A 27,991-nucleotide genomic window follows, 5' to 3' on the forward strand; every position below is an offset into this window, starting at 1 on the left:
AATAATTCTGTTTCGGGGGTCTGTTTCCTGCGTTGTAGGATATTTAGCAACATCCCTGGCTTCTACCCACTAGATGCTGATCACGTCCCTCCCACCTAGGTTGTGACAACAACAATGATGTGCAGGCATTGCCAGAAGTCCCCCGGGTGGAGCCGCACTGGTCTGGAGACTGGCTGCTGCGGGCTCCACCATCACGGAGCAATCCTGTGCTCGGGCGGCAGGGGGAGGCGGGGAAGGGAAGGTGAGACATCTTCAGGCAGGCCCTGGGATCTGGGTTCCTCTCCCTGCTGCCTGCATCCGGGCTCATGAAAGATGAAACAAGCTTAGGAAAAATGTCTAAAAGTATATAAAAACATTTATTCATTAGGAAACCAGGAGACTGGCAGACATATATTCCAGTGAAAGCAGCTCAATTCAGTTCAGTAAGGCCCGGGTAAGACAAACGCTTTATACCATAAAGACCATCCTATATTAAAAAGACAAGAGAATAGGCAAAAACAGCATTTTACAAGGGAACTTTTACAAGGGAACGGAGTTCAAGGTCACCTCACAAGACACCCTGCACAGCAGGGAAAGGAACAGGCAAGACGAATGACCTCCTAGGGCCTGTGCCTTCGAGGAGGTGCTCGGCGGATGGGGGTTGTTTTCTTGGGGGTCTCGTCTTCGGTCATCTCTGCTAGAAGCTCTATTCAGAGGATTGGAGGAGGAAGAAAAAGCTGAGTCACAAAGATGGTGAAAAGTAAATCTCCGAGAACAAGTGGGACAGCCCCAGACTAGGCCGCAGAAACAAAACCCAAACTGTGCCCAGAGGAACACACCTTGGGGGAGGGGGCGGAGATAATCCACACGCGGGACCCCATCACAACCGGCCCCCCCTAAGCTATGCTCCCTGTGCGCCACATTCAGGAGGGAGCATCCTACCTTCCTCGCTGGACTCGTCACTCGAGAAGACAATTCGGGGTTTCTTTTTTGAAACTTGCTGTTGGGTGCTTGGATGCCGACGGGCAGTGCGATGGAGCTCGGGGGTGACAAAGTCACCGTCTGATGAGGCTGCAGAGGCCAGATGCTGGTGCCGCTTGGAGACTGGAAAAGGCAGACACGTGAGTCCCCAAAACTCGAGCCTCTTGAGAGGAAGGCCTGGTCCCTCCACTTGTGGGGCTGCCTCACGTACCAGTGGATGGTTTCTTGGCTGAGGGGGCTCTCTGGCTACCCCCCTGGCCAATCTCAAGGTCTTCTGCTGCATCCAGCCCTCTGCTGTGGCAAACTCGAAGCTTCTGCTCAAATTCATCTATTACAGCCTGGAGGGGGGAAGAGATTAAGAACAGGCCTGGAAGGGGCACCTGGGGGAGCTCAGCCAGTTAATTGTCCGATTTTGGGTCAGGCCATGATTCCACGGCTCTTGAGTTTGAGCCCTGCATCAGGTTCTATGCTAACCGCTCAGAGCCTGGGATCTGCTTCAGATTCTGTGTTTTGGTCTCTCTCTGTCCCTCCCCTACTCACGCTCTGTCTCTCTCCAAAATAAACATTAAAAAAAAAAAAAAAGCAGGCCTGGAAATGGCTATTTCTATGATGAAAAAGACAAGGCCTTGGAAAGAAAGACACGGTGAAAACATAACTGCATATCCCCACGAGAGCCCAACCTGGCGGGGGGGCACGCACTGCATGACTGCAAGTATATGACATTCTGGAAAAGGCAAAACTGTGGCAACAGTAAAAAGATCAGTGGTTGCCAGGGGTCGAGGGACAGAGGGTGATGGAGGAACAGGGGACTTGGGTGGTGGGACTACACTGTACGACACCACAGTGACGGACACGGGCCTTTACACACGTTGTCCAAACCCACAGAATGAGTGCGTGACCCCTAAGGTAAACTATGGACTTTGGGTGATAATGATGTGTCAACACAGGTTCATCGATTGTCACGGATGTGCCGCTGCAGTGGGGGAGACCGAGCACGTGCGGGGGCAGGGCACACATAGAGGAACGCCACCTTCCATTCAGTGTTTGCTTGCGAACCTAAAACCGCTCTAAGAAATAAAGTCTGTTTTCAAAAAAGAGAAAAACAAAGAAACAGGAACTGGAGACAGAAAGATCTGTTCTCGGCCGCGCTGTTACTTGGTTGCAGTCGAGCTGAGGAGAGGGGGGCGAGGCAGGTTCGGGCAGTGCAGCTGCGCTCACCTTGCCCTCGGGCTTGGCTCCGCGGCGCAGCTTGCCCACAACCGACAGAAAAGCACTAAAGATGGACTCATCCGACAGTTTGTCCCCAAAGCAGTCAAAATTGTCCAGCATCCTGCGGAGGCCTCGCTCTGTGAGGGGCAGCTGAGCCACACAGTAGGCCAGGTCCCGGTACTGCCGCTCGGTCCTGCGGATGGCAAAGGCGTCTCAAGGGGCCGTGAGATGGGAGGGCCGGTGCCCCCCAGCCTCAGGGACGCCCCGGGAAGCCGGCGTACCGGGCCGTGCGGAAGCGCTGACACAGTTTCTCCACCAGGCTCTCCGTCTGCTTGTCCTTGGTGATGTAGGAGAGGAGCTGCCTGAGGAAGGGGACATGCGGATGTGTGGCCTCCCAGGGGCAGCTCTGTCCCCGTCACAGACAGTCCTGTCTTCCCCTAGCACCCGCCTTCTATCCGTCATCCTGCCCTCTTCCTAGACACTCAGAGAAAATCCAGCCCGCCCCCCTGCGAAGTTCTCGCCAAGAATGGGAGTTTGTGACAAAAGCCGCCACCGTGTAGTGAAGACTCCTATGTGCTTACTGTCATGCTGGGAACTTTATGATACTGAATCCTCCCAAGAACTAAGGGGCAAGTGTCAGATGCCTCACTGTAGAGACGACGAGCAGACAGAGAGGTTAAGTTACTGCTGAAGGTCATACACTACAAAGCAGCAGAGCTTAGAGTTCAAATATAATCTGGGTCTGTTTGATTCCTAAGCATGTGCTGCATGAACAATGTGCCCCAAGGCTCAGGGAACCATACTTCATGATGGTGTGGAAAGGTTCTTCCTCCACCCCTCCCTCGGGGTCTGACAGGCGGCTGATGATATCTGGAAGGAGATTATAGATGGCATTGCCCTGTGAGAGAGAGAGTCATGTTATCAACACAGGGGTGTGCCTGCTCCCTTGGCAGTAAGGCTTTGGCCGCCTCTCTGCCTCTCACCTTGTGGGAAAGCTCATTGAAGAAGTTCTTGGCCAGGGCAGCGATCTGAGGTACGGGGTCGATGAGCAGCACAGCCATCTCGCTCACCTGCCCCTTCACCTTCACCATGTCCTTTAGAATCAGGTGGGTCATCACCAGCCCTGCTGTTCTCCGCACCTGCTGAGCTGGGTCCCGGAGCCTAGGAGTGAAATCTTAAGTCGCTGGCACCAACAGTGGGTTACACTTGGACAATGGTGGGAAAGGCCCTCAGCAGGAATGTTCCCCCCAACAACCTCTTTTTTTAAAGTAACCTCTCCCCTTAGCGTGGGGCCCAACTCAGGAACCCAAGATCACGCTCTACTGACTGAGCCACCCAGGTGCTCCTCTATCACTCCCTCTTAATGTGACATTCTAGAAGCAGTTAGAAAGCTGGGATTGGGGTAAGAGGCCAAGCTCAGAGCCAACGCTTTGGACAGAGGCACCAATCCCTTTGGGGCCACACTTGGTGAAGGCCTGCGCCGGCCAAATACCAAGCGGATGTCAAGGTAATGCTGAAGACCAAAGAAAGAGTTTTAGTGATTCTCATCCTGACTGAACTACGGCCTCCCAGAGCTGGCGAGGCCTGCTCAAGTGTCGTGAGGGATCTCTCACCGAGCATACAGATGAGGTGTCCAGGGGTCCACCAGGTTGGGGAAGCGGATGGCCAGATCCCCGGTAGCAACCATGAGGTTAGACCGGACCACGGGCAGCGAGGACTTCTCCAGCATGGTGAACAGCAGCCGAAGCTGGGAGTCGCAGAAAGTGGCACTGGAGCCAGGAGAGGACTGTCAGGGAGAGGCGCCATACCCATCTTACCTGAGAGGGTGGTACTGCCCCCCGGCGCCCACCTGATCATGCAGAACTTGCCAAGGGCCAGGGACGCGGCTGCGGAGAGCTCCGGGTTGCTGTAGAGGCCCGGGTTGTTGCAGACTTTGAGCAGAAGTGGAACAAAGGCAGCTAGGATCTGTTTGCCTGTTGGAACAAGAGCTCTAGGTCTGGGCCAGGTTTTCTCGGCGGGGAGCAGGCCCCCCAGCAATTCTTCTTACCATCTAACAGCTCCTTCTCACAGATGCTGCGGATGAGTTCCGCCTCTGGGTCATCAGCGGCAGCGCCCGCCAGCCCCATCTCCTCCTCCATGGCAGAGTCAGAGCTTGCATTCTAATGGGGAAGAAACCAGGATCATGGCTTAGCCAAGACAGCACTCTTTTTTAGTTTTTTAATTTTTAACGGTTATTTTTAAGAGAGACAGCATGAGCAGGGGCAGAGGGAGGGAGATACAGAATCTGAAGCAGGCTCCAGGCTCTGTGCTGACAGCTCGATGTGGGGCTCAAACCCATGAAACGTGAGATCATGACCTGAGCTGAGGTCAGACGCTTAACCAAGCGAGCCACCCAGGCTCAAGACAGCGTTTTTAACTCCAGCCTGTGTTTCATTTTGCGGGAATGCATCTGGGGAAAGGCAGACTCTGTAAAACCGTTCCTACAATGTTCAAATGTGTCTGTAAAGAGGAATGACACCTGAACTAATAAACAGGTAAAACAGCAGGTCTTTGTACTTTTGCTTTTAAGTTGCCAAATGTGAACTGGCAAATTCCAAGTGGAACAAATGGCATGATTTTCAAGTTCCTAAAGCACATTCCCACGTCTCTGAACTCATCCTCACAGAAGCGCGTCATTTCCTGTATACAGTCAATAAACGGATCACATGGACAATGGTTCAAAGTCACAGAGGTCAGACCTAATTCCACTGCTGCCAGACACTCCGTGTCTTATTTGTTTGCAAGACATCACTGCCTCTAGTGGGGAGAACACAAGTTCCCCATCAGGGCAGGCGCCGTACCAGGGCTGATGGGAAAGGGGGTGTGTGTGTGTGTGCTTATTCCCACAAGCGGTGCCTCAGGTGGAGCCGAGCTTTCATGCCGAGGGCACGAACTCGGCACTCTGCTTCCCTAAAACCTTCCTTCCTGGGTGATCACCAACAGATGCTCCATCTGTGTTCTCCCCGAGCTCTCCCAGAGTTCCAGCAGCAAGGACCTAGCGTGTCTTCCGCATTTAACAGTGGAAAAGCAGAGGTTCCCACAAGGAAATGTGAGTGACCCAAGGTCATGAAGTAGGTCCGGGAAATGCTTGTGACACAAACCCAAATGCACAGTCGCTCCATTCACCTTCTCCTTGGGACCCTTAGTCTTCTGCTCCTGTTCTTCTCGAAGAACCCGGCGCCGACAGAGCTCTCCACTCACTGCCTGTTCCAGGTGTACCAGCTGCTGCAGAGCCACATCTCCAGCCAGGGACAGCAGGTTCATCAGCAGGAAAGTGGGGAGAGTGGGGGCGTCCTCTGGAGGGGGGAGGGGAAAACAGGGAGGAAAAGGCAAACTTACGTCTCACATGACCCTGCATCCTGTTCTGGTGGTGGTGTTTTGTTTTTTTAAAATTTTTAATGTTTTATTTTATTTATTTCTGAGAGAGAGAGAGACAGCATGAGCAGGGGAGGGTCAGAGAGAGAGGGAGACACAGAATCCAAAGCAGGTTCCAGGCTCTGAGCTGTCAGCACAGACCCTGACGCGGGGCTAGAACCCACGAATCATGAAATCACGACCTGAACCAAAGTCGGACGCTTAACCGACTGAGCCACCCAGGCGCCCCTGTTCTGATGTTTTGTTGGCTCTGCTTCTTGCTCATGTGCCAAACACAAGCTGGCAAAGGAGATGGAGACGGGGGACGGTGGCAGTGATTGGCCCAGTATGAGAGACAGAAATGAGACAGTTTGGTCTGCCGAGGGTCAGGGGGTGCTGCCCCCTGGGGACCCTCTTGCCTACTTACTCGGGCCCTCCTGGGTGGCATTCTTCTCCCCCAGCTTCTCCAGGGCCTGCTTTGCACAGCCCTGCAGTATCTGGGCACAGATCACCTCGGGGCCCTCTGCCAGCTGGTAGATGAGGGTCACCGCCACTTCTTTGAATGGGATCCAGAGTGGGTCTGGGTGGACAAAGCCTGCAGAGGAGAAGGGAGAAGTCACGCACTGCGGACAAAGGACTCAGTTCTATCCAAGGACTTCATGGTAGCTCACCTTTTGTGACCACATCCTGCAGTCGCTCAAACAGCCTATGCTGCTGAGGCAGCCGGAAGGGAGGGTGACGTCTGCTCAGAGAAGGCTGTCGAGAATAGAAGAGACAAAACATGGGTATGTGCTGAGAGTGGTAAGGGGGCCGCCACTCTCCTTGGTCTGGAGACCCCACATACCTTTCTCCTGTCAGAGATGTTGGCAATGGCCTGGCACACCTGCTGGGCTAGCCGGTAGTCCTGTGGGAACTTCTCATCCAGCCCTATGCTCACCAGAGTGTCTAAGTTGCTTCCCACGATTTCTGGTTTTCCTCTAGGGGAAGGAAGCCACAGAGTCAGAGCTAGTCTGGGACGGGACTCCGTAGGGGAGGATGCCCAGGGTGGGTAGGTAACAGCACTCGGTGCGAGGCGAGAGCCTTGGAGCAGACAGTAGAGACTCTGACCCAGGGCCGGCCCCTCGGAACCCCTCCTGCTGTACCGAATCCTGGTAGTTCTGCTGTGTGGGGTGCGGATGGGAGGGGGGTGCAGGGGGGGCGCTGGTACTCTATTTTACTTTTCATTTAGGTAGCGGACTCATGCGCACAATTCGGCTGGGCCTGCCTGCCGTTACTGAAGGAAAGGGAGACTTCTCAGAACCTTCCCTTCCCCTCTCATTCCTCCTGCCTGTCTGGATCTGGGCCTCACCGTGCCATCATCCCGAGAAGCATGACAGAGGAACAGCGCTCCAGAGGAGAGCAGGGGACCTTCGCGGTCGCCCGCTCCCACAGCAGTTGGGTCACTGCCGGTTTCAATTCATCCTTCTGCACAAACTCACAGAGCTGAAGAGAAAAGAGGAAGGGCTCAGGCCAAAAAGTACCAATTTCCCCCAATCCTTAGTCCACTTCCCTGAAGAGAACGTTAAAGGCCCCAAGTGGGTAAAAGCAATACTTAAAACAGCAAAGGAAGAGGGAGGCTCGAAATGTAATGTCGGGGTTTGGGGACATACTTGCACCTCCGTCACTTTTCTACCCTGATGTCTTCAAAACTACATTTATTAATGGGGCGCCTGGGTGGCTTAGTCGGTTAAGCGTCCGACTTTCGCTTAGGTCATGATCTTGCGGTTCATGGGTTCGAGCCCCGCGTCGGGCTCTGTGCTGACTGCCAGCTCAGAGCCTGGAGCCTGTTTCAGAGTCTGTGACTCCCTCTCTCTCTGACCCTCCCCTGCTCACGCTGTCTCTCTCTCCTAGAAATAAATAAAAAATATTAAAAAAAAAAACTACATTTATTAAGACGACATACTGAAGTCTGTGTGAGTCCATGGTTCTGACTACATTCTGGAGATTTCTAGTAGCTGTTGTTGCTGTGACCACAACTCAACACGTCTAAAATGAAGGCTCCATCTTCCCTTGCCTTTTCATTTTGCCCAGGGCACCAACACTCTTGGTCATGTAGGCTTAAAACTTTACAATCAGTTCACTTTTTCTCCACTTAATCTTATCTATTTTCCCTTTAATACCTATCTTCCATTAAGTGCAATTCCATAGCTTTTCCTCCCAGCCCTAGCCCCTTGACGCTGCACTTACAGAAGGCCCGGAGACCTTCTGGTCCCTAGGCTCCGCTCCAAGCAACCCGTATGTTCCTGTTGGACCCCAACAGTCTCCCAAACATCTACTTCATCACACCACACCTCTGCTCATCATTTAGAAATAGCTCTCATTTGGAGCACTTGGATGGCCCAGTTGGTTAAGCATCCGACTTCGGCTCAGGTCATGACCCTGTGGTTCATGAGTTCAAGCCCTGCGTTGGGCTCTGTGCTGACAGCTCAGAGCCTGGAGCCTGTTTCAGATTCTGTGTCTCCCTCCCTCTCTGCCCTGCCCCTGCTCATGCTCTGTCTCTCTCTTAAAAACAGACAAAGAAAGAAAGGAAGGAAGGGAGGGAGGGAGGAAGGGAAGAAAGGAAGGAAAGAAAGGAAAGAAAGAAAAAAAAAAGGAAAGAATAGAAAAGAAAGACAGACAGAAAGAAAGACAGAAAGACAGAAAGAAAGAAAGAAAGGCTCTCCTTTGCCTACAGTAGGGGCTCTGGACTAGGAGCTAGCCTGACATTTCAGCCCAGCAGCTGCCACCAGGCTCCTCCTTGAGAAAAATGTGGCTGGTGGCAGTGCTCCATCTAGTGGAAGCTGTTGGTCAGCACCACCTCCACCTCTGTCTCCAAATACTTGAACTTCAAAAGCAGACCCGCCTCACTAAAATGTTGACCAGCAAGGTGAAAGTCCCAGACTTGTGAAAGGCATTCAGGGACCTTTACAATTCAGTTCCAACCTATACTCCCACTTTATCTTTTGCAGATAACCATTTCCAGCCAGAACATGATCTTTTTCATTCCGCAACTTTCTGTTCTCTTAAATGGCTTTCCATCTACATGCTCCCTCCTCTCTGATTTTCTACATCCTGCTCATCAAGACCCTGCTTAAGTCCTAGCACCTCTAGGAAGCTGTCCTCGACCATCCTACCTCACCCTGCTCTCCCGTGCACTCAGGACTCAGCAGGGTAACATACAAGCAATGAGTATGTTTTCTGGAGCTCTTACTGCCTGAGTCTCTGCCACTAACCAGCTGTGATTAGCCAAGTTCCTGAACCTCTCAGTGCCTTAAACTTCTCACTGTAAAATGTACACTAACAGTATGACCTCCCAGGTTGTTGTGAGGACCACACAAGTTCACAGGAGCAAACTGCTAAAAACAGTGCCTGGCGTGTCATCAGCGTTCTATTAACATTGCTGCTTCACCCATTACCTGAGCTCCATTTTTCTGGCACGGAATTATCTATGTGTTACATCGTTCTGTAACTGCTTTATGTTTCTTGGCTACTCATTATACTCTTGGTTCCTTTTAAGTTGGGAACTTGAAAACAATCTTATACTTTGTGGGGCTGAGTAAACTGCCAAACACATAGTAATCACTAACACTTGTTGGATGAACAAAGACAGTAGAAGTAAGGGGGCGCCTGGCTGGCTCAGTCAGAAGAGTGTGTGATTCCTGATCTCAAGGTCATGAGATCGAGCCCCATGTTGGCTGTAGCGATTGCATAAACAAAAAAACAAGAAAGAAAGGAAAGAAAAAGAAAAGAAAGGAAGGAAAGAAAAGAAAGAGACTTACAATTTCCTCCAGACACTGGATGGTCCCAACTGAGGCATCCATTAACAGCAAAGAGAGATTCTGAATCAAAGTCTGGGCCTTGGCTCTGTAGGAATAGCAGAGAGCAGAGATCAGAGATCATTAAACACTGGCAAGTTAAGCCTGGCAAACAGATTAGGGCTATCCTGACACTAGTAACAGTGTCAGATAACTTCACTGAAGTCCAGCCCTGCCCTGAGCCCTATTACAGAATCAGGACTCCCCTAGAAGGATGCCCCTGCCCCCCTGCCATTCCCTTTAGAAGACTCCAAACGTCCTCGGAGAAGCTGACCCCGTTAAAGCTGGCAAAGGCAAAGGTACCACATATACCTGGCAGAGTCCCCTTTGGGGTTGAGGTAAAGTTGGCGGTAGGCATTAAGCACAGCTTCCCGGACACCAGGCTCCTTAGACCAGATGAGAGGTAGCATGCGACGTACCCCAAACAGGGCCTGAGGTACCCCAAATTGGAACACCATCACAAAGAACTCAATCACCTCCTGCACCACTGAGAGGAGAGACAGGAATGTCACTCATCAGCTTGGCAAAAGTCCCCCAATACTTAAAGATAGGACCTTTCTTAGTGTAGCAACATCTAAATGGAAGCTTTGTCCATTTTCCTTGAGAATATCAACTCCTAGACGGACCTATCATGAAATACTGTATGCATAACATGTCTGCTCCACAGAGCTATACAAACGGAAATAAAGAATCCTTGCCTTTTGAAGGAGCAGATAGTTACCAATAAAATACGGACAAGACTGGCTTTTCCAACTGTAAGACCCAGTCCTTACAGAGAGGGGCGCCGACATTACCTGTAGATGTATTTTCATACATCATCCTGCTGATGATGCTAATGGCCTCTGTAATCTTCAGAGAGAAGCTGTAGGCGTCCTGCAGATACTGCACCAGCATCTCCTGCTTCACCAGCTCATCGTTTTCCCTGGATTTCACAGGCTCTGACACACTGGGCTTTTCTCTCCCATCTGTCTGTCCTGGGCCCACGTTCCCTGCAGACCCCTGGGCATTCTCCTGTGTGGAAGCTGCTGGGCCTAGGAGTTAGAGAATTATAGGACGGTTATTGTTCGAGGGGTATGGGCAAATCCATCGGCTACAACATCCCTGGATATTTCTTTCCACAATGGGAGGGTGTACACTTAGAACCTACTCTAAAATGTCTTGGTTCATTTCTCAAAAAAATTCCTAACATCTTCTATGGTTTGGAAGTACCCTTTCACGTCATATGACTATCAATCTTAGGCCCATGGGCTGTATTCATTCCAGAGCAGTGCCAGGCCAGCATCTGGCATAAAGTAAATAGCCCACGGATACTAGTTGAAATGTTTTGTTTGCTACTTAAAGAAGGAAAAGAATTACCTTTGAAGACAGTCTCCAAGAGATTCAGGAACCTGGTCTCCTCTGACTCCTCTGGATCCATATGACTGAAAGGCTCAGACTCCTGGAAGTGGCGCCTGGCTTCTTGAGTGAGAACGATGGCCTGTCTGGAAGAGCATCCACCAGTCACCAGCTCGGCACCCAAAGAGGGTCACTGGAGCCTTTGGTAATGGAGTCTACCTCATCATTACATCAGGAACCTAGACTTTCTGCTCCAAAGAAAACACTTCTCATGCTTAAGACGTTGAGAAATGGGGCATCTGGATGGCTCAGTCGGTTAAGCATCCGGCTTCAGTTCAGGTCATGATCTCAGTTTGTGGGTTTGAGCCCCTTGTCGGGATCTGTGCTGACAGCTTAGAGCCCGGAGCCTGCTTCGGATTCTGTGTCTCCCTCTCTCTCTGCCCCTCTCCTACTAGTACTCTGTCTCTTTCTCTCTCAAAGATAAATAACATTTAAAAAAATAATTAAAAAAAAAAGAAGAAGCTGAGGAGCCTGGTTGGGATTGTCTCTCCCTCTGTCTGCCTCTCCCCTGCAGTCACACACACTCTCTCTTTCTCAAAATAAATAAATGAACATTAAAAAAGAAAAAGTTAATTCTAGGGGTGCCTGGTGGCTCAGCCGGTTGGGCTTACGATTTCGGCTCAGGTTGTGATCTCATAGTTTTTGAGTTTGCACTCTGTGCTGGGCTTTGTGCTGATGGCTCAGAGCCTGGAGCCTGCTTTAGGTTCTGTATCTCCCTCTCTCTCAAAAATAGATAAACATAAAAAAAAAAAAGTTGGAGGCGCCTGGGTGGCTCAGGCAGTTAAACGTCCAACTCAGTTTTGGCTCAGGTCAGTGATCTCACGGTTCGTGAACTGGAGCCCCGTGTCGGGCTCTGCACTGACAGTGCGGACCCTGCTCGGGATTCTCTCTCCCCCCTCCCTTATTCTCGACCTCTCCCCAGCTCATGCTGTCTCTCAAAATAAATAAACTTAATACAAATAAATACATAAATACAAACATAAATAAATAAGCTAACTCTAAACCTAAAAAGGTCATTAGAGAAAATCTCACTCTCTCACGTACTTGTAACTAGCCTTTGCAAGCAGCTGATGGATGCGTCCCTTCACGTCTTCAGCGCTCTCTGTACCGGCAATCACCACAGCAATCTCCTCTTCTTCCCGGGGAAGCTTCAGCAGCTGCCGCACAGTAGACCTCAACTCCGGCAGCATGGCTTCCCACTCCTCCTCGGGGTCCAGCACTGCAGCTGAATGAGGAAGTCTCTCTTAGACCCTTTCTTGGAGTTTCTGATGGCAGGGAGCAGGATGTCTAGGTGAGGAGTCCTAGGCAGTAACTACTTACAAGCAGCTGCAGTTCGCCTCTGAGCCCTCATCTCTTGTAATTTCTGGGTTTCCTTCTGCAGTGGTCCAGCAAGGTCAGTGTCACTAAGCTACCAAGGTAAAATGAGTGTCAGGGTCATTAAGTCACATAATTTCATTCCTGTCTCCATTTATTCCTTCTCTTTTGGGTAGATCGAGCCTACTTACCTTGCAGGAAAAGGGATTATTGGCAAGAAAACTGGCCAGCAGCTGAATGGCATTTTTACATACTAGCACTGACTTGTCTGCCAGACGTCCCACCGCTAGGGCCACCACTGCTTGGAAACGTGTCAGGGGCAGAGCCTGTGTGGGGTAGGAGGAGAAGGGTGAGCTCACCCACCACATTATCCATTCTGTTCATCGTATTCAAGATGATCTTGAAGTACACTCTACGTGAGACTGAGAGTACTCCTTCTAAAGAAACTTTTCTATGGGATATAAAATAGTTACTCTTTGTCGCAGTTAAGACATAGTATAGTCCTTAAATGCAGCCAAGCATCCTTGTCTTTAGTAAAGGAAGACCTTTATTAACAATGTGAATTCTAGACTCTCCGGTGAGACACAGGGTTCCTCTTTTCTTCAGCCTGTCTACAAAATACTGTATGTCTTTATCATGCAGAAGTTTATGCACCTTCTGCTGGACGATTCGGGTAAAGAGCTGCAAAACACGGCTCCGTACAAAGGAGTTGACGTCGTGGCCATGGGCTTGCAAGGTGTCCAAGAACTGGTCTCTGGTGTCTCGGGCTGCTTCCTCCAGTTGATCACCATTGAGAACCTGCAGGACCATCTCCGCCATAGCTGCCAGCACAGCGTTGCGCATCAGGTAACTCTACGGGAGAAATGGGCTGGTCTGAGGCTCCTCACTCCAAAGCTAACTCTCCTCGGGGCGCCTGGGTAGCTCAGTCGGCTAAGTGTACGACTTTGGCTCAGGTCATGATCTCACGGTTCACAAGTTTGAGCCCCACGTCGGGCTCTGTGCTGACAGCTCAGAGCCTGGAGCCTGCTTTGGATTCTGTGTTTCCCTCTCTCTTTGCCCCTCCCCTGCTCACACGGTCTCTCTCTCTCAGAAATAAATAAAACATTAAAAAAAAAGCTAACTCTCCTTTCCCCAAACTCTTGGGCCTGTCCAGGCACGAAGAAGGGGCGAGGCCTTAAGTTAAGGGTAAGCTTGCTTCACTGACTTTTCCTGGTCAGTTGCCTAGGTCAGTTGCCTAGGTATGCACCCCTGAGGTCACTGGAAGGGGCCTTGTCTGCTTGAGAATACAGGGACAAAATAAACAAGAGCCCCAATTTTTCCCCATAAGGCTCATCACATCTGTATATGTTTGAAAAGCATTAATTTCTACCTTTCATCAGAAGCCTCAAAGCCTTTGAACACCCCCTTCCCTCCCACTCCTTCTCACATTTTACTGACAAAGAATGAAACATGGAGAAGCACAAGTGAGCCCTAGGGTGCCAAGCAAGTCCACTGCAGAATGTGGGCAAGAGGGGTTGGGGGTTTCTGCCAGGCTAAAAGCGAGTTGATGGAGTCTTGCACAAGAAGTTACAGTACACTAGAGGACCTAGGAGACTGTCTTTGTCCTTGACATTCACCCAGGAGTGCCCTGCATCAGTGTGGGAGGCAGCCAGGCAGAAAGAACTGAGAGCTGGCATTGTTTAGAGAGCACAGGCAAGCTGGATGGTAGGAAGAAGAATGGAAGGAGCTTTGTCCTGATGAATGGAAGGGGCTCAGAACCATGGCCGAGTGACTCTCACTAGGCCTCAGGCGTGGAATTGCCATCCCCCTACCAGACATGGATAAAACGGACTAACATTGAAATGGAGATGAATAAATGGCTCTTTAGTCAATAAACTCTATCTGCTTCTCTGTAGGAAGAAACTGCCATTGAGTTATGCTTAGACACCCTGACTTCACGGGAAAGCCATCTTCTTTGTAAGAAACAGCCTTAAAATTCCCAGAAGAACCTGAGATTCCCAGGGGACCACCTACCTCTCCATCCAGATGATCCAGCAAAATGCACATGCTGGACATCAGGATGGCCGGGATGCGCTCTGCCAGTTCCGTCAGGAAGGCTGCAAAGCCCTTTGCCCCTGAGGGGTCCCGACTCAGCTCCTGGGGACACTTCTGTCCAATCTCTCTGTGCAGGAAACAAAGCACAGCCAGAGCAAGATAACTCAGTCCCCAGTAAGGGAAGTCTGGTATCTAAAATCTAAAGAAACCTAGTGTGTACAGACAATGTATTCCTAATCTTTCTTTCATCTTCCCCCGAGGGAGAGAACAGAAACTTAGACAAGAGTCACCTTACAATCTCTCCCACGATGCTCTTCATTCCATAATCAGTTGCCCACAGACTCACAGCCGCCACCAGTACTGGTGCCAGGTGTTCGAAGTGCTGCAGCATCTGGATGATCTTCACAGTGGCGCCTGTGGGAATACTAACCATGAGAAATGATGGGCCCAGTGAAAAACGCAGGGCAAAGCACTGGGCTAACTTACTGAGCATATGGTTATAACGTGTCAAAGCGACACCAAGCAGGCGTGTTATGGCTTCCCGGGTGGCGCGATTCTTCTGGTGACTAATGGTGGGGTTCTCCAGGAGGCGGTAGCAGCAGCCAGTAACCAAACTGAGAAAAGGCGGGAGGGAGACGATGAAGTCAGGTGTGTGGATTCACCTGCACGGGGCCCTGCCGCATTCATTCTCCCTCTCGTGCCCTCAAAGTCAGGGTCTCCTAGCTTTCTTGAGTCTATCGATCAACATCTACACCAAGGCGCTGTGCTTTGCTGACCCTAGACAGGTGCTCTGTCCTTCAAGATTACCAACTTTCAGCCAGTTATGATACTTACACGGAACCCAAATAGGTGATAAAGGGTAGGAGAAAGTGACCAATGACTTCTCATGGTTAAACATCATGGTTAATTCAGTCCTCATCTTGGTCAACCTTTTAGCTGCACTGGATGCAGCTGATCACATCATTCTCCTGGAAATATACTTCATATGGCTTCCCAGATGCCAGACCGCCTTCCCCGGAGTATGGTGAGGATCCCTGCTCTCCTCTAGCTATGCTTACTGGTCTAGTAATCTCATTCAGACCTGGGGCATAAACACCATTAATATAAATACACTGAGCTCCCAAACAGGTGCCCTATCTCAGACCTCTCTCTCGTGCTCCAGATTTGCACATTCAACATTGGAACTGGGCAACATTGCTTGGATGTTTGATGAGCACCTCAATCTTTGTATACTCTCTTTGTATTCAAACTTTGTACTCTCTCTCTCTTTTTTAAAGCATTCTAAAAAATGTTTACTTATTTTGAGAGGAGACGGTGAGGGGGAGGGCAAGGGAAGGGCAGAGAGAGAGAGAGAATCCCAAGCCCAGCTCTGTGCCGCCAGTGCAGAGCCTGATGTGGAGCTTGATCTCATGAAATGTGAGATCATGACCTGAGCCAAAATCAAGAGTTGGTTGCTTAGCCCAATGGGTCAACCAAGCATCCACCTGCCCCCCTCCCCACCCTTTTTAAGGTTTATTCTGAAAGCTAAGGCCAAAGCCCTGGGTGAGTCATCCTTGACTGCACTCTCCCTCAAATCTCACACACCTTGTCAGCTTATCCTGTGAGCTCTACCTTAAGGAAAAAAGTACAGAGTCCATCCGCTTCTCCCCATATCCACTGCCACTCCTGGATCTAAGCTACCATCATCTCTTGCCAAAGTTAGTTGCAGCAGCCTCCTAACTGGTCTCCTGCTTTCTTCCTTTCCCTTCATAGTCTGTTTCAATACAACAGCCAAGATCTTGTTAGAGCCCTGGTCAGACCACTTCACTGTCCTGCTCAGAACCCTTGCGTGGCCCCATCTCCCTGAGAAAATGCCGAAGTCACTGTGACGGCCAAGGATCTGCACAGTCGGCTCCCCGCTGCTTCTGGGATTTCACAGCCCATCCTCTCACCTGCTCAGCCGCCGTGTCTCTGGCCTCACCACTACCACCTGTGTGTGCCAGACACATGTTCTCCTCGGGCTCTCTGTACCTGCTGTTCTGTCCCTTGCCCCTGCTATTCCTCCAGATATTCTCGTGGCTCATACGGCCTCCTCTGGGTTTTTGCTCAAATGCCATCTCCTCAAAGAGGTCTTGCTAGAACAGCTGATTTAAGATCACAACTCTCTTCCATCAAACTCCGCATCCCCTCCTCTACTGTTCTCCACAGTAATAAACTATAAAACACACCATGTATTTTTACTTATTTGGCTCAGGTCGTGATCTCACAGTTTGTGGGTTCAAGCCCTGCATCAGGCTCTGTGCTAACAGCTCAGAGCCTGCAGCCTGCTTCGGATTCTGTATCTCCCTCTCTCTCTGACCCTCCCCTGCTCATGCTGTCTCTCTCTCTCTCACACAGAAATAAATAAAAACATTAAAACAAAATCATCTTCTGCTCTATAATATAAACTCTAAGAAGGCAAAAACCTGTGTTTTCAGTGACCTTATGTAATAATACCAGCCATGCAGCCAGGAGATTCTCAGTAAATACTATGTCATGAATGAGCAAATGGGCATTAAAGAAACACAGGGCAGTTTCTAACATTTGTTATCTCCTTACTGACAACTCTGTGTTGAGCACACTTGTGTGTCTCACGTACCGCAGTGAGGCATGAAGTGCTCAGAAAGAAGACACATCTAGTGACAGAGCCCTCGTTCCTCACAGCTATGACCATCTTAACCACCCACCTGACAAATTCCTCTTCAATTACTGAGTGGTTCCACAGGTGACGAATGTCCAGCTGGAGCAGCTGCGTTAGAAGCTGAAGAATTGGTTGCCTCTCTTCTTCCCAGTCAAAGCCGTGGACAGCCTTGGCTCGGGCTTTCTTCCCCTAAAAAGGGATCACGTATACATTTAGGGAAAAATAAGGAAACAGAGCGGGTCAAGATCTGTTAATCTGAGCGCCCAAACTATCCAGCATTGAGATAAGGTAGAAGCCAACACGGCAGACATAGGACGAGTTACAAAGTAAAAAAGAGCTGCTTGTCAGGGATATGCTGTGACATTTTTGAGTACTTCCTCATAAACCCTAAATAAGGACAGACAGGATTCCCAGAATTATTGGACTCCTTCTTTCCCATCCATCCCCCAATCTCTCCAGGCCTCATGATGAGTGAGCCAGGAAGTCCAAATCACCTTCCCAAGGTCCAAGTCCATGAGGCTTGTCTGGCTGCTCATGGTCTCGAAGGATTCCACGAGGCGTATCAGAGCATAGCAGTTCATTTTGAGAGTGTTTAGGTGGGCGCTCCTGTCTGACACACACAGGGCTGCGTCGTCCAGGACAGTGGGAAGTTCCTGGGAATGACGGGATACCACTGCGAGGGGCAGAGTCCAGAGTCAGCTTCATTCACCTTCCTCATCTACCCCAGCTTCCAAACACCAGGCACCAGCAGCCATCAGATTACCAAAGATCTGTGTTTCATCTCTCAGTGGCCACAACACAAGCCAAGTCCTTCGGGACCCTTGACCCCAAAACGCTGAACACACCCTGTCCCCACTCTCTCAGGCCAGCTACCCCAGTTTCTCCCTGGCAACTGGAAGAACCACCTCTATTAGAGAGAGGCAGCTCAAAAGTGGGACATACTTCGTGTTGGTCTGCCCTTACAGCGAACACACACGACTCTGTATTGCCCACCAAGATTACAGACCTTCATAGGTCAAAGGTCCCCAGGCTTAGCCAAACCAACTGAATCACCACAGCCTTGATATCATCACGTGGCTGATAAAATGTAGGAAACAGTAAACAAACAAACAACAACCAACACCTTCCATCCCCTACCCCCTGACCCATAAACACCTTTCATCAGGAATTCCAGAGTATCTTCCTTGAGGCCAGGATCTATACTTCGAAAGTGACTATGAGGGAAAGAAAGTGTGGGGGGTGAGACAGGAAACTGCAGAGCCCATTCTAGATCAGCTCAAACCTGAAGAATCTAAGACTTCAACACATCTGTGAAATTGCTCAACTGAATAAATGTGGTGTGAAGTCGGGGTCAATGCTCATTAGCAGAGAAACCAGCACCCAGAAGCTTTATCAGTGAGCCTAGAATTTGGAAATTTCAGGACTAACATGCAACGCTAAGGGAAACAGCCATCAGGCAGGTGGTTCCTACTTACTGTAGGATGCTGTAGACAGTATCAAAGTGCTCCAGCATTGCCAGGGGCCCCTGAGCTCGGAAGGCAGCCTGAAATGCTACAAAGAGGAAAGAAACGAATCAACACAGAGGAGAGAGGTCTTTTTGGTAAATTCTATTCATAGCAGAAAATCGAGTTAATCACTTTTATTGGCTGAATACCAAAAAGAGACAGTTCATTTTTCAATGTAACCTATTAGAATGTTACACTTGTCCTGTTTTATAACGAAAGATTTGAGTTTTACCACATCTGCGTTAGGTATTATTATGCCCATTTTATGGGAAAAGGAATTAAGTCTCGAGAGTAGTTGAGTGACTTGCCCAGCATGGCTAACAGCAAACACAAACTCAGGATCTATTTCTTTAAAATTGTGAAATTACAAAACCGGCAAAAACAATAGACTTTTCTCATACTTTTCACTCTAATAATGTTAACATCTTCTATAATCATGGCACAAGAATCTATAAGAAAGTCTACAGACCTTATCTGAAGTCTGTTAGTTGTTCTACTGATATCTTTTTTCTGGTCCAGGATCCGATCCAGGATCCCACAATGCATTCAGCTGACATGTCTCCTTAGTCTCCTCCCATCTTTGTCTTTCACAATCTTGACACTTTTGAAGTCCTTCAATCTGGGTTTGTTTGCTATTTTCTCGTGATTAGATTGGGTTATGTATTTTTGGCAGAATGACCACAGAAGGGAGCCTCCTTTGAAAGCATTATACCAAGAAGTACATGATAGCCTTATTACTATGTTAACCTTGATTACCTGCTAGTGCTTGCCAGCTAACTCCCCTGTAAAGTAACTATTTTCCCCTTTGCAGCAAGTAAGTATCTTGTAGGGAGATACTTTGAAACTGTATAAACATCGTTTCTCCTCACATTTTGCCCACGAGTCTGTCCTTGATTCTTGTCTGCCACAGTTATTACTGAGGTGTTAGTACACACCATATGATTTTTCTTTTTTCTTTCTTTAAAAAAATTTTTAAAGTAAACTCTATACCCAACATGGGGCTCAAACTTACAACCCTGAGATCAAGAGCTGTATGCCCTTCCAACTGAGCCAGTCAGGTGCCCCTATATGGTGATATTTCTATCCCCATCATTCCTTCTGCACTTACTAATGGGAATCCTACTCTAAGGATGAGTAGTCCCTTTCCCCCAATTATTTATTGAAATTGGAACAGATTCATGGATATTTCTTTTATTCTGTTTTAATCCATTCCTACTACTATTTATTTTGTTGCTTAAATGATCCCATCCTTGACCACTGGGAGTTCCTTCAACTTGGCTCTGCCTGAGGTCTGTTCAACATCCTCCCTTCACTTTTGCTCTCTTACTTTCTAGTACACGAAGTTCCAGGCTCATCTCGGACTTTCACCCGGCCCAGTCCTGTAATCAACCATTTTCAACAGAGTCCTCATTTCTTTTGTGGAAGTATGGCATGGAGAAACCAAGTTCTCGGCACTAGTTCGGTTTACTGCTATTGTGGTGTATCACTGTATCTCTCAGTAGAGAATAGCAGGGTATGTAGATGTATATACATACATATCTCTGTATCTATTTTGATCTGTTTATATATTAAAAATATAGAATTTACATACTATTTACATATTTACAAATAAGAGTTATATATTACATAAGGGTTCATTTACATATTAACCTTCTTATAAACATAAAGCAGCTTCAGAATTCCTACCCATATTCCTGTAAAAAAATATTTTAGTAACTTAACTTACAATAATTGTGTAAAGTTCTTTTTTCCAGAGGATATAGACAATTCCTTTTTTTTTTTTTTTTTAATTTGTGTGAGAGAGAAAGTGACCGAGTGGGGGAGAGGGGCAAAGGGAGAGGGAGAACCTTAAGATTCTTAAGATTAAATAAAAAAACAAACATTCAAAGTATTATTTTAAAAAAAGAATGAGAAACAAAGTGCAAGCTCTTTCGTGATCCTGCCTCCCTATCAACAAACCTCTGCCAACATCTTCCCAGTCTTTGCTGGAGTCTCAAGCAAAAAGCTAACCTGTCCCACTGCCCCAAAGATGCATCTCTTCTTTTTCACTTTTGGTTTTATCCTGCCCAGGAACTGATCTAATCCTGCCAACACACTCTGGCTTCCCTTCTTTATATATTTATTTATTAAAATTTTAAAAAAATGTTTATTTATTGACTTTTGAGAGAGAGACAGAGAGAGCGAGCACAAGTGGGGGAGGGTAGGAGACACAGAATCTGAAGTAGGCTCCAGGCTCTGAGCCGTCAGCACAGAACCCGACACAGGGCTTAAACTCACAAACCGTGAGATCATGACCTGAGCTGAAGCCGGATACTTAACCCAACTGAGCTACCCAAGAGCCCTTTTATATTTTTATTTTTTAAGGTTTATTTATTTATTTTGAGAAAGAGAGCATGAGTGGGGGGAGAGGCAGAAAATGAGGGAGACAGAGATTCCCAAGAAGGCTCTGCACTGCCATTGCAGAGCCTGATGCAGGGCTCCAACCCACCAACCAAACCCTGAGATCATGACTTGAGCCAAAATCAAGTCAAACACTCAACCGGCTGAGCCACACAGGTGCCCAAAGCCTCCCTTCTTTAAAATAAAACAAAAATGCTCAATGCCTTTCATTTGACTTTGCCATCATATCCTTTTTAATATTTATTTACTTTTGAGAGAGAAAGACAGAGTGCAAGTGGCGGAGGGTCAGAGAGAGAGGAGACACAGAATCTGAAGCAGGCTCCAGGCTCTGAGCTGTCAGCACAAAGCCAGATGCATGGCTCGAACTCATGAACCATGAGATCATGACCTGAGCTGAAGTCAGAAGACTGAGCCACCTAGGCGCCCCCATTATATCCTTTTTAAACTGTGTCTCCTCTTTCAATTTCCTGATCTCTTTCTGGGATTTACCAACCTAACAGCTATTCTCTTAAAGATTACCAACTACCCCCCCTTTTTTTTTAAATTACAACCAATGATTTTCTTGGTCCATATATCTCTTTGATTCTTTGAAGCATTACCTACTGATCTAGTCTAGAGTCAGACTGCTTTAGGTTTACATTTGGCTTGCACATTTACCCCGTCCAAGCTACTTAGCTTACCAGGTCTGTTTCCTCTTCTCTAAGTGGGGAATAATACGAGATTGCACATCATAGGGCTTTTCAGAAATTTTTGGAAAAGGTTAAGTAGAAATAATTCTGTGAAGCAGTCAGAACAATACTTAGCACAAAATGCAACTCAGTATATGTAAGCTATTTATCACTCTTTTCTTTTTAAGTTTATTTATTTTTTGAGAGAGAGAGAACGAGTGAGCAGGGGAGAGGCAGAGAGAAAGGGAGATACAGAGGGAGAGAGAGAATCCCAAGCAAGCTCTGCACTGCCAGCGCAGAGCCTGATGTAGGGCTCAATCCCATGAACTGTGAGATCATGACCTGAGCCGAAATCAAGAGTCAGATGCTTTAACCAAATGAGCCACCCAGGCGCTTCAGCTATTTACCACTCTTTACAAACTTCCTTCCATAATGTGGGAAATATAGAAACATGGAGGAGAGAAAGACATAAGCACTGTTAACATGTACCTAAATTTTTTCCATCTATTTTCTATGCATAGTATTTCTGCTGTTGAGGTCATATCATGTATCCACTTCTCTGTTCTGCTTTTTCAAACTTAATATTATGGGGTGCCTGGGTGGCTCAGGCAGTTGAGCATCTGACTCTTGATTTTGGTTTAGGTCATGACCCCAAGGTTGTGGGACTCAGCCCTGCACTGGGCTCTGTGCAGAGCATGGAGACTGCTTGGGATTCATTCTCTCTCTGTGTGTCTCTCTCCGCCTCTCCCTCTGCTTGTCTCCCCACTCACTCTCTCAAATAAACAAATAAATAAAACTTAATTTTACAATAAGCATACTATAAAGTCTTTGTAAATAATTTTAATGGTCACATAATATTCCATCAAATACATATATCTTATTTATTATTCTTCTGTTGTTAGACATTACGGTGTATCTTTTCTTTTCCTTTTTTTTACTTTCTTTTTCTAATGTTTATTTTTTGAGACAGAGAGAAACAGAGTTATGAGTGGGGAAGGGGCAGAGAGAGAGGGAGACACAGAATCTGAAGCAGGTTCCAGGCTCTGAGCTGTCAGCACAACCTCATGAATGTCAAGATCACGATCTGAGCCGAAGCTGGAAATTTAACCGATTGAGCCACCCAGGTGCTCCTCTTTTCTTTTTATAGTAGGTTTCATGTTTAACGTGGGGCTTGAACTCAGGACCCCGAGATCAAGAGTTGCCTTCTCTACTGATTGAGTCAGCCAGGTGCCCCAGTTAGACAATATGGTATTTCTAATTTTTTTCCACTAAAACTCACATCTACTCCCTTGGTAAATCTGGGTTAAATCCAGCTGACTGCTTACTCCATTCATGTAATCACACAAATAAAAATGGCTTCACAAAAATATATAATCATGCTAACTAGTCTCACTTTAAACTTATGACCATTAATCTCAAGTGGGCCCTTAGTATTTCTTGGTAAGCCTGTTAAAAATTCCTAGGCCTACTCACCTTCTTCTAGGCAATTATTTCACACCTTTCCTCTGCTCATAAGATCAAGGCCTTCCTCCCCAACTTCCTCTTAGTTAAAGGCTTCATCTTCTATCTCACTGAGACAACAGAATCACATATAAGAGGGGCACGTGGGTAGCTCAAGTTGGTTAAGCGGCCAACTTTGGCTCAGGTCATTATCACACGGTTTGTGGGTTTGAGCCCCATGTCGGGCTCTGTGTGGACAGCTCAGAACCTGGAGCCTGTTTCAGATTCTGTGTCTCCTCCTCTCTCTGACCCTCCCCTAATTGCACTCTGTGTCTTTCTCTTTATTTTTTATTTTTATTTTTTTTAAATTTTTTAATGTTTTATTTATTTCTAGGAGAGAGAGAGAGACAGCGTGAGCAGGGGAGGGTCAGAGAGAGAGGGAGTCACAGACTGAAACAGGCTCCAGGCTCTGAGCTGGCAGTCAGCACAGAGCCCGACGCGGGGCTCGAACCCACGAACCGCGAGATCATGACCTAAGCAAAAGTAGGACCCTTAACCGACTAAGCCACCCAGGCGCCCCTGTGTCTTTCTCTTTAAAAAATAAACAAACATTAAGAGTCACACAGAAGAGAACTTCCAGCTGCCCCAAGATCTGTATTTCCCCTCACTACCTGCATCTGCGCCCAGCTACTCTTCCTTCTCTTTTGCTACTGCAGATAAACTGTCCCACCTCTAATAAAACCACCTCCCTGCTCCTCTGTGCACTCGATTACACATTCTCTTACCTACTAAAGATACTGCTCCAGCACTCTGTCCCCTCTCCCTCTTGCATCATCAACTTTTCCTTCTCTAGCGGCTTCCATTCAGTACATACCCGTGTAATGCCACCCATCTTATAAAAAATCCTCTCAGGGCACCTGGGTGGCTCAGTCGGTCAAGTGTCTGACTCCTGAGTTCAGCTCAGGTCATGATCTCAGTCTGTAGAATCGAGCCCCGTGTTGAACTCTGCGCTGACAGCATGGAGCCTGCTTGGGATTATCTCTCTCCCTCTTTCTCTGCCCCTCCCTTGCTCTTGCTCTCTCTCAAAATAAGTAAGTAAACTTAAAAAAAAAATCCTCCCTCAACTCTATCTCCTCCTCTACCACCACCCCATTTCTGTTATTCATGAAAGCAAAACAATCAGGAAGAGTTTTCTAAACTCTGTCCTCCCACTTTCTCATAAACCCACCCATTCCAGTTAGGCTTTTGCCCACCCCACCTCTCTGAAAGCGCTTTCCCCAAATTTGTAATCACCACACTGTGAAGTCCAGTAATTAATCTGCAGTTGAGCTTTCCACTTCTTTTTGAAACGGTTCTCTTACTTTAGCCTCCATTTAGTGCCTTCGTTCACTTTCTGCTCAATGACTGGTCCTCAGTTTCTCCTACTGGTTCTTTGTTATCTTTCCAGCCTCTAAATATTGGGCTGTCTCAGACCTGACATCTTCAAACTGCTTTTCGTCTCCATCTACACTCCAATTTCATGGCTTTAAATGCCCTCTGCATGCTGAATATTAAACTCCAAACATATAGCTGTAGCAGGCACCTCTCCCCGGACTCCACAATTCTACGACCAACAGACCAAAGCTGCTCCTCTCATATGCTACCCCATCTCAATAAACGGTAGCTCCATTCTAGTTGCTCAGATCCAAAAACCTTGTAATCATCCTAGATTCTTCTTTCTCTCACTGCGTAAATCCAAGGCAATCCACCAACAATCCTGTTGGCTCTACTTTTAACATCTATTCAGAACCTGGGGCGCCTGGGTGGCTCATTTGTTGGGCATCCAACTTCGGCTTAGGTCATGACCTCATAGCCCTTGAATTTGAGCCCTGCATCGGGCTCATTGCTGTTACCACGGAGCCTGCTTCAGATCCTTTGTACCCCCCCTCTCTTTGGCCCTCCCCCGCTTGCACTCTTTCAAGAATAAAAAACAAAAACAAAAAACCAAAAAAACATCTATTCAGAACCTAACGTTTTATGAATAGCTCTACTGTTATCACCCCAGGCAAGGCAGGCTAGCCGGTACTACCATATTACCCTCTCAGTCAGTCTCCCTGTTTCTTCCCTTGCCCGTCACACTCTTCTGTTCAATACAATAATGATACTTTTAAAACATCAGACCGTATCATTCCTGTGCTCATACTGAAGCTAAACCTTTACCATGATCCACAAGACCCCAGATTAGTGCTTCTCCAACTTAAATGTGCATCTAGGGATGCTCTTAAATGGATTTTCAGATTCAGTACTCCTGGGATGGTTTTTATCTTGGGTTTTTTTTTTCCTGATAAATTCCTAAATCACGATTCTAATTTGCTGGTCTGAAGGCCACATTGTGAGGAACAAGACTCTAGAATAATCTGCACCAAATCTCATCTAACTTCTTTTTCCCTAGCTTACTCCACTCCAACCATATTGGCATTTTCCCACCCTCAGAGTCTTGGCACTGGCTTTTCTCTCTGCTTAGAAGGCCTCTGAGAATCTGCGTAGTTCATGTCTTCCACTTTTAAGGTCTCTGCTCTAATGTCACTGATCTTTTCTGAACATCCAACATAAAATGCAGTTCCTAACCTGCGACACTGTATCTTGTTTATCTTGCTTACTTTTCTCCCTGGCACTTACAGCCATCTGACATCGTCCTTATTTATTTACTCCTTGTTGAGAACCTTGAGATGAATTTTGTCAACTTGTCTGTTGCATTTACTGTTGTATCCCCAGTACCCAGAACAGTGCCTGGCATACAGCATATTGTTAGTAAATACTTATTGAACAAATTAAATGATTTGATCTTGCAGAACTTACAGTTAGGGTACTAAACGCCAAAAGCGATGCAATTATTATAAAAAGAACTCTTAGAGTAATTATTCATTTAAAGAATGACGCATTATAATAGCTGAAGAATAATTTACTACATTGTGCAGCCTGTGCAACTGGTGATGCGTATGTCCACACAATACGGAAAAACAGTCTATCTCCACCATAGTGGATTCTGTTGACTTGCCAGCTACCGGTTGACCTCTACACTCTGCTTTCTTTGCAGAAATAGTGGTATGTCTAGGTTTAGGGAGGCTCTTAGATAATAATAATATTTATCAATTTAGACAATCTGGGTAAATCCATATCCCTTACCGGTAATTAGTTAGGGAAATAGGCAAAATCCAATTCTGGCTAAGTCTGTTGAGAGGCTTCTGGTAAAGTTTTAAAAAAAGAAAGAAGAAAGGCAAAAGCATAAGATTAAAAAAAAAAAATCACCTTTACTACCTCTGGACACCAGAGCAAGGAGCTGGCATCTAGCAACCCTGATGGCTAAGGGAGACAAGCTGGAGTTAAATTATCCAAGCTGCTGCATTAACCAACACTTCTTGTTGTAGGAAATAATAAATGAAGTACACTAGCGTCCCTCTCTTAACAGATGAGGAAACAGGTAGACAATAAGCAACTTGTCCAAGGTGAGAGTGGTAGAGCCAGGATTCAAATTCAGAGAGCGTGGCTCCAGAATCTTAATCTCTACTCTATATACCTCTACCTCTCCAAAACAAGCTGGTACAAGACCACTTCCAGTAAGTACAGTGACATTACATGGTCTTGCTGCTAATGTATAAATTATCTTGTTCGTCTGTAGGTTTCAATGGGAAACTGCACTGTAGATATACTGTTCAGTGTTGTAGCTGTGTTTTTTTTCTTATGATTACTGCACATCCTCGGAAACAAGATATCTAGACTCTAAAAAAGTATTATCTGTGTCAAGTCCCACACATTCTGAGAAAGCTACGTTCTCCTAGAACTTTAAAATCCATCAGAACTTAATTTTGGCTCATGGTAAGAAGTACAGATCTAAAATAAGTTTTTCTCTAAAGAGTAGCTGTGTACACCAAGCCTCTTTTTTGAATGATTGAGAAAAGGAGGTCAATGTGTATACTCTATGTAATCCATCCCAAGCAATGCTAGGAGGAAAACAGTGAATACGAAAGACACGTTCATCGCCCTCACGGAGCTTAGCGGTGTAATGCAAAAGGCCAATAATATAATTACATGGGGGGTGGTTGTTCTGAAGCGCCAGGCACAGTAGCAGCTATGGAGTCTTACCTCTAAGCTGTGATGGAAGATGTCGGATGGACAGTACCTCTTGCACAACATACTGATTCACTCCTCCACTTTTCAACAACTCCTCTGGGGCTAGAGGGAGATGGAACTCATACATTTGGGGAGCCATCTTTCTGCCACTGGCTCACAGGGCTAGAAACCAAACAGCAAACAGGTCAAGGTCTATATCCAAGGCCTGTCTTTTTATCTGGTTCTACTATTCCCCCGCCCTCCAATATATGACACTTATATCAAACTTATACCACCGTGGTAACATTACCTTAAAAGGATGTGAGGCAACCCTGGACTAGAATCTAATTCTAGTTGTGACTCTGCTATTTGGTCATATCATATAACCCCCTGAACCTCACCTGCACAACGGAGGTACCAATCTTTGATTATTTTACCAAGTTGCTCTGAGGATCAAATGAGTCAAAGGATATGAAAATGTTCAAGGAACATTTAAATATGCAAAGTGGTATATCAATGCATCAAGTTAGCATTTCCATTTTTATGGACAAAGCTTACGCACTGCTCACTCAAAGCTAGAGCAGTGGGCCAGCATGGGCTAGTGCGTGTCCTGGCGCCACAATGGGAGAGTATTAACATTTAACATCTATTTACTCGTGTCACGTTCTTATGAGACTATTTGAATATATCATATCTGATATAGTTCTCCAAAAACCAATCTCACGGAATGCATAATACTAGAACCCAATTTACAGATGAGGAAATTGAAGTTAAAAAAAGGTTAAGCGATTTGCCCATATTCCGTACGGATCTGTAAAACTGTTTCTACTGCATGTTACCGCCAGAACATACGCACTGAAACTCCCTGCCTCTCGTATCTCAGCCTAATACCGCGTCATAGTGCCCCGTCCCCCGTCTTCCCAGTCTTTCACTCCCCGCTGCCCATTAACACCACACCTCGGAAAAGAACTTTAGCCGCCGCTCCTCCGACTCAGGACGTAGGGCCGAAATGAAGGAAAAAAACAGGGCCTGCACAAGACGCACCAATCAGCACCGCGGCATTCAAGCGGGCAGAGAAACCGGCCAATCCCC

General features: G+C 47.2%; 1 protein-coding gene and 1 non-coding gene across 4 annotated transcripts; both read right to left on the reverse strand.

Annotated features, from left to right (window-relative positions):
• Window positions 1-337: 337 nt before the first annotated feature.
• NCAPD2 (non-SMC condensin I complex subunit D2) lies at window positions 338-27,991 on the reverse strand. Of its 3 annotated transcripts, XM_077759132.1 has the most exons (32): window positions 27,857-27,984; window positions 26,933-27,082; window positions 18,273-18,348; window positions 17,953-18,011; window positions 17,292-17,470; window positions 16,844-16,986; window positions 14,625-14,752; window positions 14,429-14,552; window positions 14,118-14,265; window positions 12,759-12,956; window positions 12,296-12,430; window positions 12,111-12,198; window positions 11,835-12,015; window positions 10,752-10,876; window positions 10,190-10,426; window positions 9,708-9,882; window positions 9,360-9,444; window positions 6,911-7,044; window positions 6,407-6,539; window positions 6,234-6,318; window positions 5,990-6,157; window positions 5,335-5,504; window positions 4,217-4,328; window positions 4,019-4,142; window positions 3,783-3,938; window positions 3,153-3,330; window positions 2,973-3,067; window positions 2,451-2,531; window positions 2,179-2,362; window positions 1,172-1,298; window positions 922-1,083; window positions 338-685 (listed from the first exon to the last, which is right to left on the reverse strand). In XM_077759132.1, exons 2-32 carry the CDS (start codon window positions 27,057-27,059, stop codon window positions 600-602), a joined length of 4,203 nt encoding a protein of 1,400 aa, XP_077615258.1. In that variant the 5' UTR covers window positions 27,060-27,082; window positions 27,857-27,984; the 3' UTR covers window positions 338-599. The 3 variants fall into 3 exon arrangements, with proteins under 3 accessions (XP_077615258.1, XP_077615259.1, XP_077615260.1); XM_077759133.1 differs by lacking the exons at window positions 17,953-18,011; window positions 27,857-27,984 and having other exon boundaries at window positions 26,933-27,076; XM_077759134.1 differs by lacking the exons at window positions 338-685; window positions 922-1,083; window positions 1,172-1,298; window positions 2,179-2,362 and having other exon boundaries at window positions 2,450-2,531; window positions 2,973-3,039; window positions 27,857-27,991.
• Window positions 17,547-17,875, reverse strand: LOC144227576 (small nucleolar RNA U85). Its single transcript, XR_013333964.1, has one exon. It is a non-coding gene; the product is annotated as a small nucleolar RNA U85 (small nucleolar RNA).

Source organism: Crocuta crocuta, unplaced genomic scaffold (genome assembly GCF_008692635.1).
Source record: "Crocuta crocuta isolate KB4526 unplaced genomic scaffold, BGI_CrCroc_1.0 scaffold72, whole genome shotgun sequence".
Lineage (NCBI taxonomy): Eukaryota > Metazoa > Chordata > Mammalia > Carnivora > Hyaenidae > Crocuta > Crocuta crocuta.

Bases quoted from the DNA above. Each gene is read 5' to 3' on its own strand.
- NCAPD2 (XM_077759132.1), bottom strand. From the start codon at position 27,059: ATGGCTCCCCAAATGTATGAGTTCCATCTCCCTCTAGCCCCAGAGGAG. The intron at 17,471-17,952 runs GTGTTTATGGGT...TGCCCCTCGCAG, and splicing joins TCTGGAATTCCTGATGAAAG to TGGTATCCCGTCATTCCCAG. The intron at 12,199-12,295 runs GTAAGTAGGCTC...TTACCTTGGTAG, and splicing joins ATAATCCCTTTTCCTGCAAG to CTTAGTGACACTGACCTTGC.